General features: G+C 42.0%; 1 protein-coding gene across 2 annotated transcripts; it reads left to right on the plus strand.

Moving 5' to 3' along the window:
- The first annotated feature begins 1053 nt into the window (after window positions 1-1053).
- On the plus strand, window positions 1054-17007 carry psma3 (proteasome 20S subunit alpha 3). Of its 2 annotated transcripts, XM_080750668.1 has the most exons (12): window positions 1054-1182; window positions 3761-3843; window positions 5561-5684; window positions 5957-6058; window positions 7039-7112; window positions 8164-8236; window positions 9513-9578; window positions 10270-10316; window positions 13362-13429; window positions 13903-13967; window positions 16725-16784; window positions 16873-17007. In XM_080750668.1, the coding sequence occupies exons 1-11, from the start codon at window positions 1162-1164 to the stop codon at window positions 16767-16769; spliced, it is 768 nt and encodes a 255-aa protein (XP_080606794.1). In that variant the 5' UTR covers window positions 1054-1161; the 3' UTR covers window positions 16770-16784; window positions 16873-17007. The 2 variants fall into 2 exon arrangements, with proteins under 2 accessions (XP_080606794.1, XP_080606793.1); XM_080750667.1 differs by having other exon boundaries at window positions 16725-17007.
- Window positions 17008-18721: the final 1714 nt, after the last annotated feature.

Raw genomic sequence — 18721 nt, forward strand, 5'->3', positions numbered from 1 at the left:
CGCGGCATTTTGGATCAGTTGGAGAGGTTTAAGTGCACATGCCGGGAGACCAGTGAGGAGAGAGTTACAATAGTCAAGCTTTGATATGACAGATGTCTGAATGAGGAGCTGGGCTGCCTCCTGGGTGAGGAAGGGTCTGATTTTACGGATGTTGTAGAGTGTGAACCTACAGGACCGGGTGACTGATGCAATGTGTGCCTTGAATGATAGCTGGCTGTCCAGGACCACACCAAGGTTTCTAGCAGTAGGAACTGAAGTCACCAATGCATTATCTATGGAAATAGTGAGATCTTGCCTGGGGCAAGACTTAGCTGGGAAGAAGAGTAGCTCCGTCTTGTCCGGGTTCAGCTTAAGGTGGTGGGCTGACATCCACTGTGAGATGTCGGCCAGACATGCAGCAATGCGTTCTTCCACGGGTGGCAGAAGGGGGGAAGGACAAAAACAGTTGAGTGTCATCAGCATAGCAGTGATAGGATAGATTGTGAGCAGAGATTACAGCACCAAGTGATTTGGTGTACAGGGAGAAAAGCAGAGGGCCAAGTACGGATCCCTGGGGGACTCCCGTTTGGAGGGTTCGGGGGGATGAAAGCAAACCTTTCCATGAGACCTGGTAGGTCCGGTCCGACAGGTAGGAGGCGAACCACTTTAGTGCCGTCCCGGTGATGCCTAGGTCAGCAAGGGTCTCCAGGAGCAGCTGGTGATTCACCGTGTCGAATGCCGCTGATAGATCCAGAAGAATCAGGACTGCAGAGTGGGAGGCAGCCTGGGCAACATGGAGTGCTTCTGTGACTGCTAGGAGTGCCGTTTCTGTATATATATATATATATATATATATATATATATATATATATATATATATATATATATATAATCACAATCATTAATAATAAATAAAAATAAGGGACCCATAAAAAATGGGTCCCAAAAATGGGTCCCGACCATAGAGTAGGTCCCGACCCACAGTTTGGGAAACAGTTATCTAGCCCATGTTGTCCTTCTTCGTTGTTGTTTTAGTTGCACTCGCTGCCCCCTAGTGGCGGAAAGAATTACCTCTGGGAACTCAGATTGCACTCGCTGTAGAGGACCGTCTCACTGTCACACACAGAGCAGCAGAGATAGCTTCAGCTCACAGCTAACACAAAGCCTTATTAATATTCCAACATGAGTTCCATTGGGACAGGGGTGAGTGGATGAAACGGCACGTTAGGTTCCACTGAGGACATGTGTGGTTTAATGGCTATAAAACCCTTTAATGACTGTATTCTACTGTGTTGATACGTTAGCCTGGTGTGGCAGCTAGCTGCTGAGTCACATAGAAGTGGGGCTAACTAACTAGCATGTTGCTGGGCTAAGCTAGGCTAGGCTAAGCTAGGTTTAGCTATGTTTCACGTCAGATGGTATAGTAAATAATAGCCGTGGACCAAGACGGAGAGGTGTTTGTTTATCGGCCAGACATGTCCGAATTGATAATGACATGAAATCAAATCCTGAAGTCCTGGTCCGTGCTAAATTGTATGCTAAAAGGTTCGTCGGGGCTAGCTAGGCTAGGCTAGGCTAGGTGAGGTGGTTAAGACGAAACAGAAAGCATTCAAAGCAAGCTGACTTCATTCATGCGTGTCTGGCGTGAATAGTATGGTTATAGATATTCTTTAAGCCAGTGTTTCTCAAACTTTCACGTTTGAAGGTCTCCCCTCATGTGGTTCCATTTGTACACTGTCAGAGTTACAGACTTGCATAGGTCAATTTAGACCCCCATAAAGGAACCCACAGAGTCCCTGGAAACCACTTTGAGAACCACTGCTATAAGCTATAAGAACTACTATGTTTATTTAGTAATATCTATCTATATATCTATATATATCTATATATATCTATATATCTATATATATATATATATACATATATATGTATGTATATGGTATTACTCAAATTATTAGACGCAAAGCAGTCCAACATGTCTTGAAACATGACCCACAGTCATAAAGTTATGTATCAGACTGCCATCGTTGTCAAATCCATACACACAGACATACTAGTAATCAGTATGCAATTGTGTTCAACCAAGTTATTGCAGATATGGCTTTAATCTTGTTTAAATGTCCCACATTGCAGTGACCAGTGTCCACTGTAGCATACTGTAATATTTCCAGAATTTTGTATGCATTTCATTCAAGGTTTTGGACCTAAACAAAGTGTAACATTGTTAATTTGGCATACTGGATTAGTATGTTGGTATGGAATTTCTGATAGAGCTGTGGTCCACCGTCTTACAACTTAAGGACCTCTGCCCTGGGGGTCCCCGGACCGTAGCCCTCTGCCCTGGGGGTCCCCGGACCCGGACCGTAGCCACAAGCAAGTCTTGGATCCTATTTTTAATATCTGGAATAGAGTTGCAATACCAACCCTTGACAGACCATTCATCCAAACAGGAAAGTCTGTTCTCATTAAAATGTTAGCTTTCTGTACAGCTGCAATGTTGGAGAGTTTTGTTGTTTAATACAATCAGATCTAACTTTTCCGTGTGGATGTATGGGCTGTCAAGAGTTGGTATTGCAGCTTGAGAATCCAGATATTAAGAAATTGGATCTAAGAGTTGCTCACGGCTGCCGAGCCCCTTTCGTGACCCTATATACCTTTTTTGTATTTATACCTCTAAAATAACTTCGGATTGTTGTCCTGGGGTTTTTAGCAAGGGTTTTCTCAGCATAGTTAGCTGATCTGAGTGAACGGATAGGGTTCGATCAGTCTACAACAAGGGTCTTCAACAGGTGGTCCAGGACCGGTACCCCTAGGGCAGGGGTGGGCAACTTTGATGATGGCGAGGGCCACTATATTTCCACCTTCACTCCAGAGGGCCACATTGCATATTGCTACATCCTACTTTGTCATATCTCATACAAAAGAAGCAAAAATAGCAGATCTACAAGCTCAAAACGCATCACGCTGCGATGCGTTTTGAGCTTGTAGATCGGCTATTTTTGCCTCTTTTGAATTGGAATCCTGAATTATTATTATTTTTTTTAATTGGAATCCTCAAATGTAACATTTTGATTCAATTTCAAATGCATTTAGTTATACTCATGTTAACTTCATGAACCTAAATACAAATACATTGGACATAAAAAAAAAGCTCATCATAATAAGCTCCTAAAATAGACTGACGGAATTAAAGCAGGTCATGTTTGGAATTGTAACAGACGAAATCAATAATATATCAGTATTCCGGTATTAACCTAGGGGCCGCATTAAGTGAAGGTGGGGGCCGCATGTGGCCCCCGGGCCGCCAGTTGCCCATGTATGCCCTAGGGGGTCCCCAGAGTTACTACAAGGGGTCCTCCAAATCTTTGTGTGATCGATTCTTTTATATTGACCACTTGAACCCTAATGTCCATATTCTGATTACTTTAGCCGAAAATAGCAGATCTACAAGCTCGTACAAGCTTGTAGATCCGCTACTTTCAGCGAAGAGGTTTGGTGTAGAGGGGGAAAAAGAGCAGACCTAAGTAAAGAGTGAAAGGTCAAGTTCATGTATTGACAGTTCAAGTGGTTAAATATCTGAAAACACAAAATATTGAATGAATCCAAAATACACTGATGATTGTCAAGTACTCTGGAATCTATGGAAAGGCTGGGGGTCCCTGCTTCATCTCTCTCTCAATTAAGGGGTCCTTGGACTGAAAACGTTGAAGACCCCTTGTCTACGATATGAGCTGTCTGTTGTTCTGTCTACAATATGAGCTGTCTGTTGTTCTCTCTACAGTACGACCTGTCAGCGTCCACGTTCAGTCCAGACGGCAGAGTGTTCCAGGTGGAATATGCCATGAAGGCCGTGGAGAACAGCAGGTCAGGCCAAACATCTGTTTATATAGCACATTTACAACACCCCTAGCTGACCACAGTGTTGTACATGGTTAAAACAAAACAAACGAAAGCCTCAAAACAAATAAAGCATCAACAATTAATATGCATTAGCACAGAACAAAATATGCAGAGTTAAAACAGATTAGGTAAGCTTGTTCAAAGCCAGGAAAAACGGATGGGTTCTGAAAGCAGCCAATCGACCGGGCAGATCTGACGGGGAGGGACAAGCCTGTCCAGAGCCTAGAGGGCCGCAGCCTCCAAACACAGTCACCCCCTCTCTTCTTGTTAGTCAGTGGTTCTTAACCTTTTCAGGCCGCAACCGCCAAAATCATATTTTAACTGGGACCCCCCCCCCCCACCCCCCCACCCTGAGGGACACTAAGAGATGAGGCATTACATTTTGTATTACACGGCTCTATTGTGAAAATAGCAGATCTACATGCTCACAACGCCTTACGTTTGCGAGGCGTTGTGAGCATGTAGATCGGCTATTTTCACAATGTCTGCCTCTAATATTTGGGCATAGGCATATATACCCTCTATACGCTTAAACCTTATGTTGGTTTGTTTACTGTTGAGTGAGAAAACAATGTTGCACATTAAGTTAATCATCTGGGGTTAAATAATTTGGGGCACTGTTAGTACTAACCACTGTTAGTCATAGGAACAACCGGCAGACCTCAGAGCCTTGGCTGGGATGCAAGGTTGAAGCCCGCACAGGGAGTACGGAGCCAGCCCGTTTAGTGATTTACAGAGATGGACAGACTGAGAACTCAACACCTGTACTTGAGTAAGAGTACAGATACTCTGGTCAAAATTTACTCCACTACAAGTAAAGGTAGCTCAGTCAAAATGATACTTGAGTAAAACAACATTTGCTTTTAAATGTACTTAAGCATTCAGGAAAGGGTTCATGCCCATTCAGGCCTAGAATTATTGAATGCTTTAACCAGTGAAAAATAGCAGATATACAAGTCGTGAAAATGTGTGCAAATCTTTGAATATATGTATTTTCAAAGCGAACGTTTGTAACTCAAATTTTGCTTCTGGGGGGTCCCTGGAACTAGATATTTTGAGAAATATATATCATTTTGGGGGTCCTTCACATGAAAAGGTTTGAGAATCACTGACACAGTAGTCTCTCAAGAACAGACTAACAGAGCTCCATTTAAGTGAAAAGGACCTTTTCCGACACAGAAATTTAGGTTTTTTCAAAAAACCTTAGAAGGATTCAAAAGACACTTATAGAATCGGGTCAAAATTTTAATTTTCACGATAGCATTTGTATGCTCAAAAATAGCAGATCTACAAGCTTAAGCTTGCCTTTCATGTGAAGGACCCCCAAAATCATATGTATATTTGGCCCACGGACCCCCATCTCAAAATACTTGGTTCCAGTGCCCCCCCAGAAGCTAAATTTGAGTAACAAACGTTCGCTTTAAAAATACATATATTCAAAGACTTGCACACATTTTCACGACTTTTACACACAGATTTTCGAAGTTGAGATTGTCTGACCTTAAGCATCCTCTCAAACTTAGAAGTCATGTGCATTTTCTTAAATTAATTATTATTGAAATTATTTTATACAAGTGTCTTAATCTAATATACTGACCATACTGGTCAGATAGAGTAATGTGTGTGTGTGTGTGTGTGTGTGTGTGTGTGTGTGTGTGTGTGTGTGTGTGTACACTTACAGCACAGCCATTGCAATTCGCTGTAAAGATGGGGTCGTGTTTGGAGTGGAGAAATTGGTTCTGTCTAAACTTTACGAGGAAGGGTCAAACAAACGCATCTTCAATATCGATCGACATGTGGGAATGGTAAGACCTTTATCTCTAAAGCCTCTTCATTTTTACCAGTGGTTTGTAGTTTAATTTATTTTTCCTTTTAAGTTGAGTTTCTGTTTGGGGGCACCTGACCATACTGGTGACCTGAGAACCTCAGGTCTAGGTGTGTCCCGGTGGAAAAGTGATGCATGTGAATACTCTATCTATACCAAACTGGGGGTCCTGAAATAAATAGAAAGCGATAATCTTATCTTGAGCAAGTCTAATGGATGCATTGATTGATTGATGAACTGTTTTCTTTACAGGCTGTAGCGGGTCTTCTGGCTGATGCACGCTCTCTGTCTGAGGTGGCCAGAGAAGAGGCGTCTAACTTCAGATCCAGTTATGGATACGACATCCCTCTCAAGGTGAATGTTATCTCTAACGGGTTGACACTAAGGTCTCAGAAGCACTTGCCCGTCGGGCAAGTACAGGTCATGTTCTACTTGCCCGAAGGGCATGCCCATTTGCCCAAAAGGTACATTGTCCATTATAAAATGATAGGTAGGATTTTAATTACCGCTCAATTTAACACTTATTTCTTTACTTTCTGGGGCGGTGCAATAACAAATGTCATACCCCAATGCCTCCAAATCCAACCAGAGTTAGGTTCACTGTTGGTGTGAATGTAATCTGAAAGCAGGACATGAACCAAAACATTGGTTCAACAGTGCAAGGAGTTACATAAAGGCCAGCGGCTTGTTTCCATTGTGGTCCGTTAACCCATTCAGAACGGGTACACTATATTGTGTATCATTATTTTATGCTTTAACTATTGAAAAATAGCAGATATACAAGCTCACAGCACGGCACCGAGTGCTGCGCTGCGAGCTTGTAGATCTGCTATTTAAAAAAAATCGTGAAAATTAGATTTTTTACCCGATTCTATAAGTGTCTTTTGAAGCCCTCTAAGATGTAATAGTATGTTTCTATGTCAGCAATCTGGTCAGCCATCGTCAAAGAAAAGGTCCTTTTCACTTAACTGGAGCTCAGTTAGTCTGTTCTTGAGAGACTACTAAGTTCTCAAATCTTTTCATTTGAAGGACCCCCAAAATGATGGCCACGGACCGCCATCTCAAAATATCTAGTTCCAGGGACCCCCCAGAAGCAAAATTTTAGTTACAAACGTTCACTTTGAAAATACATATAGTATATTCAAAAGATTTGCACACATTTTCACGACTTTTTCAAAAATAGCAGATCTACAAGCTCGCAGCGCGGCACTCGGTGCCGCGCTGTGAGCTTGTATATCTGCTATTTTTCACTGGTTAAAGCATTTAATAATTCTAGGCCTAAATGGGTTTAAACTGACCTGTGTGTATGTTTGTCTCTGTGTGTCTGTGTGCAGCACCTCTCTGACAGAGTGGCCATGTACGTCCACGCCTACACGCTATACAGTGCCGTCAGACCCTTCGGCTGCAGGTGAGAACCACAGAATATGAATGTGCATGACCCACTTTACACCTGGTGTCCCGTGTTTTGTTTTCGGTTTCCAAAAGTATCAGATCTCCAAGCTCACACCGGGTTGTGTCACGCATTGCAAGCAGTGTAGATCTGGCATTTGTGGTATTTGTTACATGACAAAGTATAGAGGCCTTAAATCTTCACTGTGTAACTTTAAGTGAATTAAATGTATGTTTTGACCAATCTGTATTGTAGATTAGTTAATGTAACAGTGATTAGATTAGATTCTGTGGTAGGGTATGACAATTTAGGACAAGTGATACTGCCAGCCAGAAAGTCCAAAAGTCATATCTCACCTAAGCAGGCAGGTATGCTCTTTTAGCGCTGGTAAATTGCAGCAGTTGGCCGGTTTGAATCTTGAGTAGGACATGGAAGTTAACCCATTTAGAACGGGTACACATTATTGTTTATCATTATTTTATGCTTTAACTATTGAAAAATGGCAGATATACAAGCTCACAGCGCGGCACCGAGTGCGGCGCTGCGAGCTTGTAGATCTGCTATTTTTGATCTGTTATTTTTGAGTTTTGACCCTCTTTTGAATCTTTCTAAGGATTTTTGAAAAATCTTTGATTCTATGTCAGCAATCTGGCCAGCCATCGTCAAAGAAAACGTCCTTTTCACATTAACTGAAGCTCAGTTAGTCTGTTCTCGAGAGACTACTATGTCAGTGGTTCTCAAACGTTTTCATGTGAAGGACCCCCAAACTGATATTTATTTGACCCCCATCTCAAAATATCTAGTTCCAGGGACCCCCCCCAGAAGCAAAATTTGAGTTACAAACGTTCGCTTTAAATATACACACAGTATGTTCAAAGATTTGCACACATTTTCACGACTTTGTTCAAAAATAGCAGATCTACAACCGAGTGCCGCGCTGTGAGCTTGTATATCTGCTATTTTTCACTAGTTAAAGCATTCAATAATTCTAGGCCTAATTGGTTAAGTGGCTAAAACACCACAATGTCAGAATAAATGTCAGCTGCTGATTTTCTCCTCTTCCTTACAGCTTCATCCTCGGCTCCTACGATAAAGACGAAGGTCCTCAACTCTACATGGTCGACCCCTCGGGAATCTCACATGTAAACACCTTCAATCCTTTACACCTGCATGCTAATTCACAACAGAAAGTCAATGTATTCATCATACACATCACAGACGCAACACAACTTGGTTTATACAGTTATATTTAATAGTAATGAATTTAAAGGGACGGATGTAGATTTAGTTGTACTTTCTCTATAAGACAGGGGTTTTCAAAGTGGGTGACGGGGCACCCTGGGGTGCCGCGACGGCAGTCCAGGGGTGCCGTGAGACAATTTGATAATATTTGGTTATTTGGACACTTGAAAAGATATTTAGTATCATTTTAATCTTGAAGTACAGAGTTATTTTCAGTTCTAACCAAAATGGCTATTATCTCAACGTTTTCCTCGCAACATAATCACTAAAATATCGTCACTGTCGGGCAGAAACCTCATATCTCCAAGTTTCAAATGTGTATGTATTTTGGTAAAGCAAAGCCCTGCTTCATCATACAAGACCGTCGCACAAAACTAGTGAAAACAGCCGATCTACCAGCACAACGCCTCGCATCGCCTCGGATTAAAAAAATAAAATATTTATGGGGTGCCCTGAGACAAAGAAGTTTGGGAACCCCTGCTATAAGAGACACTGCTCCCTTGACCAGATGACACTGTCAGACTCTGCTGCATGTCAGAATGATTGATGTCCTGGTACAAACCAGATAAGATATGCCATCTAATAGGCAGATTCCAGGAATAAAGGGTATGCCCGTAACATCGCCATCATACCCGGAAGAACACCTACTGAGTGGCAAAAAAACGACTTTCTGGCCTTGACAGCCCATTCATCCAAACAGAAAAATCCTATCTGATGGCATTAAACGACGTTAAACTCACTTTCCCATCTAATAGCATGTACAGGGTTCCCACGGTCATGAAATTCCTGGAATTTTTTTGAAATTGGAAAAATATTTTTCCAGTACTGGAAAAGTTTTGGAATTGATCAAGGGTCCTGGAAGGTCCTGGAAAAAATAGCTATGCATTGTCTTTGGTTATTGATTTTGTTAATACCTATGAAATGACAAATTAAACATTGGCCAAATTGTCAAATATTAGAGGCAGAAATTGTGAAAATAGCAGATCTACATGCTCACAACGCCTCGCAACGCGAACGAACAAACAACTCCAGTTCCTTTAGGCAGTTTTTGCCTCCTCCAAGTTTCACCATTGCAGAGACACCAAAGTGAATATCGTGCGATTGACCAGACTCATTGAGCTTGTGTCTTGTGTTTTACATTGCTTTATTTTAATAATTGTTCACGTTTCCTTTTAGGGCTACTGGGGATGTGCCATTGGCAAAGCCAAGCAGGCAGCCAAGACGGAGATAGAAAAACTGCAGGTAAGAGATTTGCTTTTATTGTATCACATTAACCATAGTCTGAGTGTGAAATACTAGATGATGATTTGTTCATTATTTAACGCAGGGTTGACTTAGCAGAAATTACATTTTAAAACATATTTTTGTGAATGGAAATGCCAGCCTCCATTACTCAGGATTTCAGGAGTTGTAGTTCCAGACTCTTATGTAGCATTCGGAGATTGTGGAATATTTGTCTGGCTACGCGAGACTATCGGGATTGTGATTCGAATTTAGTTACATTCCATCTATTCTGTTTTTGGAGAAAACAAAATTAATTCTACGGCTGTCCCTGGAAGTAGCGTTAGACATCGCTGGTCCCCACTGTGAAGCGTGTGAAGCACCCTCTGTCAAAAGATTTTTCATCATTAATATAACATTTGTTATCATTGTGTTATGTTTGTTTGATGAAACAACTGGGAACGGAGTATACCGCAGTCCAATAAAGTCCAACACTGTTTTTTTTTTTACTTACATAATTTATGACCATTTACTTTACTAGCTTGAACGTTCGATTCTGTTACTCACATTTTGATTGTCTGATGTGAATCCCAATTAGTATCTCCTGATAACAGCACTCAGACCACATGCCCAGGAACGCAGAACACCAACATATCATGTGTATCATTGTTTAATTGTTAAATGTCTGTTTCTAATGTTTCAAATGATCCAGATGAAAGACCTGACCTGTAGAGAGCTGGTGAAGGAGGTCGCTAAGATGTAAGAAACACACACACACACACACACACACACACACACACACACACACACACACACACACACACACACACACACACACACACACACACACACACACACACACACACACACAGTCTTCACATTACATAGCCTCGTGTATTCTTTTTTAATGAATTCTGATATTTGTACTATCAATCTTAGTTTCAGTCATAAGGGGGCTGCACAGCACCATCTAGTGTCGGTAGCCGGTATGCATTGCTATATGAGCAATCATGCCTCTGAGCTGTGTGCAGCTTTTTACCCCCTTTTCTCCCCAATTTAGGGTGCGTTCGGAAACCCGCACCGGGTGTGTGCTCAGTGTAGTGAGTGCAGTGGGCGTGACGTTGGAGAGTGCGTTCAGTGTGGCTTATTTACGAACGACCAGTTTTAACAGGCAGCTGTGTGCTTTTTCACTCGACTAAACTCTGAAGGTAAACTTTCTGAAAAGCAGCAGTTGCTGACTGCTGAGTATGCTAACGTTGCTATTAGGAGATGTAGGTCTAATTCACAACATTGGCATATACCTGCTGTTCATTTACATGTTGATGTGTGTGAAACTATCAAGCCCAAACGACCAATTAAGCTGCAAGTGCTGTATTTTGCGGTTATTTCCTCCATTGTTCACAGCTGAGAAGCATTCGAGACACGGCCAAGAAAACCAACCAATTAAAACACCGCACTGACGCACCACACCGCCGAACCCCATCTTCTGAGTAGGGTCACTCAGTGCGTGCACTCAGCACACTGGTGCGCCGCACACTGGATTTCCGAACGACAACGCACCAAGTGCACCGAATAAATGAACGACAACATGGCACACCAGTGCGTTGAATGCGCATTTCCAAACGCACCCTTAGTCATTATGGCACTCTATTCAGGCATGCAAACGTGTAGCTTTTTGGCGAAAATCACCGTTTTGAATCCAAATTGGTCATTTGTGTGAATCGTGCAGATTTGTTTAAAAATTGTTTAGGGGGGTGGGGGGGTGTCGTGTCGTCAGAGCAGCAGTGAGAAGAGGAGCGTTTATTTCTTATTCTCGGCGCCGTCCATTTTGTCAGTACAATGGTGTTGAAGGTGGATGGGGAAGTGGGTCGTTTTATTTTTTAACAAATCAAGCGCTCCCTGAATCCCTTCTCTTGCAAGTGACGTCGTCGTCAGCTGGCAGTGCTCAAAGTCAACACTGACTGCCTGCACTCAGTGCGCTGCGAGCCACAGACAGAGGAGAGCAGAGCGGTCTCAAAGCTCGCAAAGTTGCCGTAGTTGTGGTGTGACTGTGGACTGTTGGCCGTTTGATTCGCTTGCTTCGCGGTCGTGCGCTATTCTGCATCGTGCGCTATTCAGCGTGATGTGATATTATCGGTTATAGCCTTGTTGATTTTACGATGATTCGCTAGGTTAGCCACATGCTAACGCTATAGAGTCGCCGTGACTTCTTCCTACAGAAGGAGGCTGAGACATGTCACAAAAAGTCTGGTCTCAACTTAAGAACGGACTAACTGAGCTCGAGTTGCAAGTGAAAAGGATCGACCTTTTCTTTGACGATGATGGCTAGCTAGATTGCAAGTCAGCCAGGAGAATCCACTAAGAATTTCCCAAACACTGGGTCGGGACCCATGTGTGGGTCGTGGACACATTTTTATGGGTCCCTTCATTTTTGGTTTCCTACATTTCGTTTTTAATTATTTCAAAACATTTTCAAAAAACATTCCCTCCCCAAAAAAGCTAAACATTTCATGATTCAAAAAAAAAAAAAGTAAATTACTTTTCTAATTTCATGAATAAATAAAATACAAAATGATCTAAGAAATGATCTTAGAAAACAAATAGGCCTATTTAAGAAGTAGTTAAAATAGCCGATCTACAAGCTCACAGTGCACATTGTCACTGTCTATGCCTGTTTATTAAAGACAAGTCCCTAAATATTAGGATATTCCTAATAACTACCGGTATATCTGTAGGCTATATTATTGTAGATTTAAATTTCTTTATTATATCTAGAACAATTGGTGGTAGGCAACAAGTCCAATTTGGCTGCATATGTATGATATGTATGAGTAAGTCACTGTTTAACCGAGTTAGAAATGTGCAAATTCAGTAAAGAAAGGTCAAAGATTTTGCGCCGCGCTATGCACGGCGCACATTTTATCCCCATAAAAATGTGTCACCTTTTTCACCTTGGGGCTGTTTGCATGTCTGTCTATTCCTCCCCTCCCACATTTCTGTGCCTTGTCACTGCCGTTGTGAGCTGAGGAGCCCCCACTGGGAGAACACAGAGCCTCTGTCCTCCTCCTCCCACGCAACCCTCCCTGCTGACAGGTGCCACCCCAGCCTGTAGGAGTACGTACAGGGACAAATATTACCCTCCCCAAAACACGGGCTACTTGGGTTCAATGCGCCCGCTGGTCTTGCGGTCCAGGCGCATACCGTATAGGCTCTGATGCCTGACAGCATGTCAGCGGGTTCGAATCCCGTTCCCGACGACCTTTGCTGCATGTCTGTTCTCATCTCTCTCCCCCTATTTCCTTTCAGTTTACAGTCCTATCAAGTATAAAGGCTCATTTTAAAGACTCATTATTTCCTGTGTGTTTAGCCCTAGCATGAGTGAGACTGAAAAAAAAGAAAAAGAGAAGTCTCTTGGTCTCTTTTGAGGCTACACACACAAACTGAACATCACTAATAATAGCAATGTTAATCTCTCACTGACCATGTTGGTATGTTTGATAGTGTTCCTCACAGTTTTTCCCCCAAACCATGTTAAACCCTGTACTTCATTGAACTTCACGTCAAATAGCGAAAATGGTCGATCTACAAGCTTGCAAGAGTTTCAAACGTTTTTTTGTCCCCTCCCTCTTTCATACTTTTCGTTTTACATTTTAAAACAAACAGATCAAAGAGATTTTTGGAACATTAGTGTCATATACAAGGTTTTTATACATGACATGCCACCTAGTTTATTCAAACTCTTATATTCAGTTCTTTCTTTGCAGACATTTAGATATTCAAGTCCTATTCATTATTGTTTTACAGTATCTACATTGTCCATGATGAGGTCAAAGACAAGGCTTTTGAACTGGAACTCAGCTGGGTGGGAGAAGGTAAGATTATTAGTGTTAAACGTGATGTAAAATTGATGCATGGATTCTTGTCCCTCACTGTAAAACTCCCTACATGTCACATTTCTTTTGTAGCCTGGCACATAGGCTATAGAGAAAGAAATAGACTTCTGATGTGTTTTTTGTTTTTTTGGCAGCACCCTCGTGTACTGCTGTTATTCTATCCTACCAGGACCTCTAGTACTGTTGGTTTTATCTCCTACCTCTAGCACTGCCGATTTTCTGTTGTACCAGGTTTAGTTATGTAGGTTATGTGAGCGTTTGAATAATATGTCCAGTCCAGCCCTAAGATTAACTGGTTTTGCATTCTTTTCTGAATGTATGTGATGTCAGCATGTTATGTGATGTAAATAGCTGTTTATATAGACAGATTCCAGGTTATTGTTGACCTGGCATGACTTAAAAAGGATGAAATTATGAATTTTGACTCCCTGGTTATGTGTCTGTTTCCTCAGTCACAGATGGACGACACCAGCTGGTTCCTAAAGACATCAGAGAAGAAGCAGAGAAATACGCCAAGGTGAGCCAAAATATTAACAATTTACTACTTTTAATACAAAGCGACTTCCAATAAGCAGGTAATACATCTATATAATAAGCACAATAACTTAAGTATATCAACAACCATACAAATAATGCATAGGAATGTCAATCTACTGTAGAAAAAACAATAACATAGGTTAACCTAATCAGTAAAAAAAAAATGCTATCTAGCTTCATGTGTGGTCATTTAGGGAAGGGGAGTGTTAGTGCTATGGGTTTAGGTGGAGTCTGAAGAGGTGAGTCTTCAGTTCACGGCGGAAGCTAGCGAGTGTGTCTGTAGTTCTAAGTGCGACAGGGAGTTTATTCCACAGTTTGTGGGCCAGGAGGGCAAATTGTCTAGGACGAGTGAATATTTGTCCTGGGGTTTTTAGTAGGGATGTTCCTAGCGACTAATTTCACTGACGTGTACACGACAATTTTGTAAACGAATATTCGACTAGTCGAAAATTATTATTATTTTTTTTTATTATTGTAATTTCACACAGAAAATAGCCAAAACTGAGCACTTCGATCTATTAGGGCAAACCTCGTTTGAAAAAAGTATCAAGAGTATATAAAAGCCTTTTAAAATGTTATATAATATTGCAATCTTGCTCAAATTAATCAATTACGTCATTGCGTGAATCTGGGTCAAGATCAATAATTAGCGCATCAGTCTCAGCTTGGTCGCTACAACAGCTGATGTCTGTCTGACTGGAGTCGCTATAGTAACTGAGCAACAGCTCTGTTCTCTTCAAAGTTGGCTACATAATGGTATTCCATACTCAGCCAATGTATGATTAAGCATTCTCCTTGGCTTGTTCTCACCTCAAAATATGGATTAATTCATGGACCGGATCACAGATACAGCGTGCAGGCGAGTGATTCACATCCAGTATCTTTAAGATACACGTCGCTTAATTGCCATTAATTTACTTGCGCAGCGGACAGCCTGCCTGGTGTGTGGCTGCGTGCAGCCATGCACACTCACTGCAGGTCAGCGCGACCAGTGCAGCGCGCAACAGTCAGTCAGACTGAGACACAGACAGTCATGCTCCGCAAATCAACCAAGGGATTGCTTAATTTGCTTGTTAAAAAGTAACATTTTATTAAGACAAGACAGTAATATGGGCGCAGAGTTTAAATGTTTAAAAAAGTTAATATCTCAATAATTAAAAATATATTTAATAGAACAATCGAATTGTATTTTCAAAACGAATAGTGGTTTACAAACCGTGTACACGGATAACCGTGTACACGCGCACATCCCTAGTTTTTAGGCGAGGGTTCTGACTGCATCCCTTTGTTGGGTGATCTGAGTGAACGGGTGGTGTTGATCAGGTTTTGGAGGTATGGAGGAGCCGTACCTTTGGCTGCTTTGAAGGTCAGCATCATTGTTTTGTATTCTGTTCGGGCCGCAACTGGGAGCCAGTGGAGGGAGAGGAGAAGGGGGGAGACGTGTGAGAATTTTGTCTGGTTGAAGACCATTCGTGCTGTGGCATTTTGGATCAGTTGGAGCCTCTCCAACTGTTCCATGTGCACTTAATGTTAAGTGCACATGCCGGGAGGCCAGTGAGGAGAGAGTTAAAATAGTCAAGTTTTGATATGACAGATGTCTGGATGAGGAGCTGGGCTGCCTCCTGGGTGAGGTGGGGTCTGATTCTACGGATGCTATAGAGTGTGAACCTACAGGACCGGGTGACTGATGCAATGTGTGCCTTGAATGATAGCTGGCTATCCAGGACTTCAGTATGTTCTAGCAGTTGGAAGTCACCAATGCATTATCTATGGAAATAGAGAGATCTTGCATGGGGCAAGACTTAGCTGGGAAGAAGAGAAGCTCCGTCTTGTCTGGGTTCAGCTTGAGGTGGTGGGCTGACATCCACTGTGAGATGTCGGCCAGACATGCAGCATTGCGTTCTTCCACCTGGGTGGCTGAAGGGGGGGAAGTTATTAACAATAATAACTTGCATTCCTACCATTTTGCATCTATAACACGTACATTTATAAACCCTACGACCGCATTTTTCATCTGAAAGTGCCAACTCATTAATTAAAATATTGTAGTTTGTTGAAGTTAAATGTTATGTCAAAACGTCTAGATGTTGGGAAAAGAAGGTTTTGTTAACCCATTTAGAACGGGTACACATTATTGTGTATCATTATTGAATGCTTTAACTATTGAAAAATAGCAGGTATACAAGCTCACACGGTGCCGCGCTGCGAGCTTGTAGATCTGCTATTTTTGAAAAATTGTGAAAATTAGAATTTTGACCCGATTCTATAAGTGTCTTTTGAATCCTTCCAAGGTTTTTTGAAAAACCATGTCAGCAATCTGGCCAGCCATCGTCAAAGAAAAGGTCCTTTTCACTTCAACTGGAGCTCAGTTAGTCTGTTCTTGAGAGACTACTATGTCAGTGGTTCTCAAACCTTTTCATGTGAAGGACCCCCAAACTGATATTTATTTGGCCACGGACCCCCATCTCAAAATATTTAGTTCCAGGAACCACCCAGAAGCAACATTTTTGTTACAAACGTTCTCTTTAAAAATACATATATTCAAAGATTTTCACAACTTTTTCAAAAATAGCAGATTTACAAGCTCGCAGCGCGGCACTCGGTGCCGCGCTGTGAGCTTGTATATCTGCTATTTTTCACTGGTTAAAGCATGATTCAATAATTCTAGGCCTAAATTTGTTTTTTAAAAAGGAAGGGTTGTCTGTGATTGTCTCACTGTGTCTCTTGTCAAACACAGGACTCGTTGGAGGAAGAGGATGACTCGGATGAAGACAACATGTAAACACAGCACTGAACCCACACACACACACACGCACGCACGCACACACACACACACACACACACACACACACACACACACACACACACACACACACACACACACACACACACACACAGGCACGCGTATGTCCTTCCTGAGAGCTCTTGTGTGAATTATATAATTTCTTTTTTTTTTGTATTGTTTTGTAGTTCATGGACCATACAATCTTCAAACTTGACAATAAAAAAATGTTAAAAACTACAGTTTCCATTTTGTTAGTGAACTAACCTAGTTACAGTACATATTGACGCACATGGTACAGTTTCTAGTTTCTGCTAGTGAACGAACGTAGTTACGGTACATACATACGGTACGCACATGGTACAAAGTATGTTCTTAGTGTTAGTATGACGGTGCTGGATTGTAAGCCTTCATGGTCTTATTCACACCTTGTACTAAAGTTATGTTTAAAGTGTGAAAAGGGGAGAATTTGTTAATTTAATGAATAAATGCTATGTGAACCTCCCTAGTATCTATGTTCCTGTATTGCATTGTGCACTGACAATATGATCTGATCACAATGCAGAGGATGAGAAGGCTTTTAGTCGGAGGCCTTAAGGATATCTCGCGCTAATCCGTCTAAAAGCGCGAAATTTGTCACAGTAGCTCAGGGCATGCTCTAATGATTTAGCTAGGGCGCCCGAGTCGGCGACCTTCGGGGTCGCCACAGCGGCCAAATCAAGTTGGGCTCCCATTGACTTTCTATACAGGAGGAAAATACCCAGAAAAACATTTATTTTCTGGGTATTTAAGTAGGATCTGAGGGGTTTATCTAGGGGTTTGTCATCATGTTGAATCCATTGCAAGCATTACAAAACATTCCTTGGGCTAGAAATGGCCTCAGAAAACGATGCATGTATGGGTGAGCATTCATGTTAGTCGGAGGCCTTAGGGTTTTTTTTCTCGTGCTAATCAGTCTAAAAGCGCCAAATTTTGCACAGATGTAGCCCAGGGCATGCTCTAATGATTTAGCTAGGGCGCCCGAGTCGGCGACCTTCGGGGTCACCACAGCTCCAGAAAACACCCAAAAAACTCTGAAAAGTGATGACTCATCACTTTTCATCACTAAACCATCGTATTCTGAGGCCATTTGTAGCCCAAGGAATGTTTTTTGTGCAAAACAAATGCTTGCAATGGATTCAGCATCATTACAAACCCCTAGTTAGACCTCTCAAATCCAACTTAAATACCCAGAAAAAAAGTGTTTTTCTGGGTATTTTCCACCTGTATAGAAAGTCGATGGGAGCCTAACTTGATTTGGCCGATGTGGCGACCCCGAAGGTCGCCGACTCGGGCGCCCTAGCTAAATCATTAGAGCATACCCTGGCCTACATCTGTGCAAAATCTCGCGCTTTTAGACTAATAAGCGCGAGATTACCATGTCATCTCCCTTAGGCCCCCGACTATTTTGAAATGCCAGCTAAATAATGAGGCCTTTCAGTTTGGAGGGAATGGAAGCGAAACGCACCACAACATAAAATAATGCTAAACAGTTATCTTTTCCTTCGCTTTTGCTGATACCACCAACGCCTCGCGCTGCGAGGCGTTGTGAGCTTGTAGATGGGCTATTTTTGGCAAAGAGCTTTGGTGGGGAGGGGGAAAAGAGCAGACTAAGTACAGAGTGAAAGGTCAAGTTTATTAACTATTGATGTTTGTGGTTAAATATCTGAAAATTGACATGAATCCAAAATACACTGATGATCATGCTGTCAAACAATGAAACTATATGGAGTCTATGAAAAGATTGTGGGGGTCCCTGCTTCATCTCTCTCTCAACTAAGGAGTCCTTAGCCTGAAAACATTGAAGACCCCTGCTTTATCCACAACTTTCCAACATCCCATGATCGTGCATTGTGCAGAAGGTGTAAGGCAGCTTCCGGCGCCGCAGCCGAGTGTGATCTACAAGCTCACAG

Source organism: Nannobrachium achirus, assembly GCF_963921795.1.
Source record: "Nannobrachium achirus genome assembly, chromosome: 20".
In the NCBI taxonomy this organism is placed as follows: Eukaryota; Metazoa; Chordata; class Actinopteri; order Myctophiformes; family Myctophidae; genus Nannobrachium; species Nannobrachium achirus.

Excerpts from the sequence above, each read along its gene's own strand:
- psma3 (XM_080750667.1), top strand. The coding sequence starts at position 1,162 with ATGAGTTCCATTGGGACAGGG. Across the intron at positions 8,237-9,512 it reads ACCCCTCGGGAATCTCACAT|GGCTACTGGGGATGTGCCAT; the intron begins GTAAACACCTTC and ends GTTTCCTTTTAG. Across the intron at positions 10,317-13,361 it reads GTGAAGGAGGTCGCTAAGAT|TATCTACATTGTCCATGATG; the intron begins GTAAGAAACACA and ends ATTGTTTTACAG.